At 46.0% G+C, this 3,706-nt stretch overlaps 1 protein-coding gene across 1 annotated transcript in view; it reads left to right on the forward strand.

The window, feature by feature from the left end:
* Positions 1-3,706, forward strand: part of CAPZB (capping protein (actin filament) muscle Z-line, beta) — a gene marked incomplete at its 5' end in the record, with an annotated part of 32,143 nt that overhangs the window by 3,939 nt on the left and 24,498 nt on the right. The window contains one exon of the mRNA XM_008943599.1: positions 1,978-2,091. Coding sequence (XP_008941847.1) covers positions 1,978-2,091 — 114 coding nt within the window. The remainder of the gene's footprint in view (positions 1-1,977; positions 2,092-3,706) is intronic.

Genomic DNA, 3,706 nt, shown 5'->3' on the forward strand with positions numbered 1-3,706 from the left:
CCCTTCCCCAGTTGCACCTGCCCAGCCACTCTTCCCACGCCTGGAGCATTGCAGGGGGTGGTTGTGGCTCAGGGAATATCCTGATGCTTAGCCCAACAGTTTACTCCTTCCTCATATTTGGACAGACTTGATTTTCTCCATGTTGAAGACTGTTAAAACCAGAAGGCAGATTTTTGGTGTCTCTTTGTTCTTCATAAATAGATAATTTTCACTTTCTCTGTATTTTTGTGTCTTTCACTGCTGCTTGTGGGACCAGCCTTCAGTGCACAGAGGCTCACAGGGACTTCTGTGGGTGCCCCTGCAATACTGAGGTTTGGGAGGGACATCAAACCCCCATGGAATCCACATTGTGAAGGGAAAGCTTTTATTAATGTATTTTTTTCTATATGAGACTTCAAGGGCCCTGACTTTGTCCCTACATTTCCACTCTAGGTATGTTTGATCACTCTATTAAATGGAATCCTTATGGGGAATTCAGTGCCAACAACACTGTTAGCTGAAACAAAAAACATTCTCTTTTAGGGAAATTAGAGGTCTGGCTTGAAATTTAAGTGCTTGTCTGTCTGTCTTTCTTCAAATAGCCTCCAGTGAAGTTTTTAAATGTGATGTGAGTACTCTTCCAAAGAAAGAAAAGAAAACCCAAACCAGGGTTGTGTTATGAGGCTGCTTTTTTTCAGGTGAAGTTGCTGCTGACTCAACTGTAATGGGCTGAAAATGCCACAATCTGCTAGCTGGAGGAATCTGTGTTCCTAGGCTTGCCTTAAATCCCATCCCTGTAGCCTCATGTCTACAATTCAAGTGTCTTGCCTGTGGCTCCTGTGTGAATCCTCTCCTCACCCCTTTCCTGTGCCTGGTGTTCAGAATTCACAGAAAACAGGAAATCTTTTCAATTAACCAATTAACATTCAGGTTTCAGAGAGCCATGGGGTACAGGAGCACTCCTGTAGCCACCAAATTTTCTCCAAAGCAACTGGTTTAAAATGAGAACCACCACCTGAAAAACATTGCTCTGGGTGGATGTGACATAATGATTTAGCTTTTCCTGCTGTCTCACCTTTTTTTGAGTCTCAGATATGGTGAAGTGTTGGGAAAGCTCAAAGCCAGAGCCAAGCAGAGCCTGTTCTTTGTGCTTTGCATGAAACAGATGTCAGAGTCAGATGCCTTTCTGAGAAATGAGTAACAAATGGCTACTGAGGCAAAAGCCCTTCTGGAGTGCATTAAGACCTGGTGTTAGCAGGCTGGAGTATGTTGAAAAGTGAGTGGGTAAAGGGTAGAGGCACCTTCTTTAAAGTAGCAGGGATATATGTAGGTTGGTGATTCCCAGGGGAAATGAAAAGGAGAATGCAGGGTTTCCAGAATGGGAATTATAAAAGTCTCTCAAGCAGATGGGCAAAGGGTTCCATTAATCTTTTAATACCAACTCTTTCATTAAGTGCACAAAATCTCTTCCACACCTGCAGAAATCATGGTAAAACCTGCAGCTTTACAAACCCTATTAAATCCTGCCAGCTACTCAAATGTTTTCCTAAGCTTGTGCTAAATGTAGAGTTTATTTCAAAGCAGAACAGGGGAGGAGATTTTGGACCTTGATTGTAGACAGCAATGTTTGGCTCAAATACAAAAATAAAACCCCTACACAATCTATTTGTACTTGCACAGGAGGTATTTAAAACTATTTTCATGCAACAGCTGGGGCTTCATTTCTGAATATTGAAGAAGGAACAGAGTGAAACCCCAGTGTGACTGATGAAACTATAGATGGGGAGTGTTTCCCCAGGTCTGGGTAAACTCTGAGGAGTCACTGTCTCTTTGGCCTCTGAACTGACCGTTGAGGATGAAATTCTGCCAGGCTCCTCTCAGTACCTCGTGTCTGTGGCTGTTCAAGGCCTGTGGATCTGGTCAGACCTGCTGATCTCCCAGCTTCCTGAGCCTGTCTCTGTGTTCTAATGGTTTCCCTTTCCCTGCTCTCTTTGGCAGGTCCCCGTGGAGTAACAAATACGACCCTCCCCTGGAAGACGGTGCCATGCCATCCGCTCGCCTGCGCAAGCTGGAGGTGGAAGCCAACAATGCCTTTGACCAGTACAGAGACTTGTATGTCAGTTCTGCTCTGCAGAGCCCTCTGCTTGCTTTGTTTCCTTGGTGCTCCACATACCACGAGTCTAAAAAGGGGGGTCCCTGGCTGCCTCTGAGGGTGCAGCACAGGCAGAAGGGTTAGGCGGCCACCGACCCGCTGCTGGGAGGTGTCTGCTGGGATTTCATGGCAGGAAAACACAACCAAATCTCTCATGCTGATGCTAAAGGCAGATGCTGAGATGCTTTCCTGCCTCCCTAACAGCTTAATGGCATCTTTGTCCTGAAATGACCCACGTTCTCTTTGATCTTGACTAAGTTCAGTCTTAAACCATCTGCTTTTTCCACTCCCTCAAGACTCTGCTCTCTCAAAATATCTTGTACAGATAGCAGCAACTTTCACACCTCCCAGAAAAATGACAGGCACTAGAACACTGAACTGCAGCAGTTGGGTGGGGATCAATGTTCTTCTGCAAGGGCCAAAAATGGAGATAAAACACATCCTTAGATGTGGTTCACTGTGAGGCACTGAGTGGTTGCAATGCTGACAAAAATCAGGCTAAAAGGTACTTTTCTTGCTACATTTCCTGCTCATTTTAAGATAGGACTTGATGTGTGTGTAGCCTGTCTAAGTGTGTAATCTTCACTTTTGTTACATGTATCAGATTTTTACTTTCATGCATTATTTTCATAGCTATCCAATTTCTCTTGTAAGCAACATTGATATCTGACCTTACTGGAAGAGGAGAATTTTGCATATTCAGCAGAGAGAGGTTTGGAGTTGCTGCAGTTAGAGATTCAGCAAAGAGAGGTTACAGACCAGGACCAAGGGGATTCTGCATGCACTAGGACGAAGATCATAGAATCACTATGGTTGGGAAGAACCTCTAGGATCAAGTCCAATCACCATCCCACATTTCCCTAACCACTACTCGTTTTTGGAACCCCTCCAGGGCTGGTGACTCCAGCACCTCCCTGGGCAGCCTGGGCCCATCCCTCACCACTCTGCCCAGTGCCCAACCACTCTCTCAGGGAAGAATTCTTCCTAATATCCAATGGAAACCTCCCCTGGTGCAACTTCAGGCTATCTACTCTCATCCTATCATTAGTCATTTGGGAGAAGAGACCAACACCAGCCTCACTCCAACCTCCTTTTAGGTAATTGTAGAGAGCCATGAGGTCACCTCTGTCTCCTAGACTCCTGAGGGACACTGCTCGTGACCAGTCACCCACTGCATTTATCTCCATTCCCCACAACTCTCTGGGCTCAGTCATCCAGCCAGTTTTTAACCCAGCCAAGAGTCTCCCTGTCTAGGCCAGGAGCCACTTCTCCAGCAGGATGCTGTGGGAGAGGGGGGCAAAGGCCTGACTGAAGTCCAGCTAGACAACAGCCACAGCCTTTCCCTCATCCACAGAGCATAGAAGGAGATCAGGTTGGTCAAGCAGAACTTCATGAACCTGTGCTGGCTGGACCTCATCCCCCTGTTTAAATGAGCAGGGTTATGGATCCAGGGCTGGCTTTTTAAACCCCTCCCTGATCAGATGGCTGTGAAGCTGCAGCTGCATACAATAACTTCCTAAAAGTTCCAATTTCTGGAATTTAAGCACAATACAGGTTTCTCTCAGACTTAGGTGG

This window comes from Merops nubicus, unplaced genomic scaffold (genome assembly GCF_000691845.1).
Source record: "Merops nubicus isolate BGI_N331 unplaced genomic scaffold, ASM69184v1 scaffold27257, whole genome shotgun sequence".
NCBI lineage: Eukaryota > Metazoa > Chordata > Aves > Coraciiformes > Meropidae > Merops > Merops nubicus.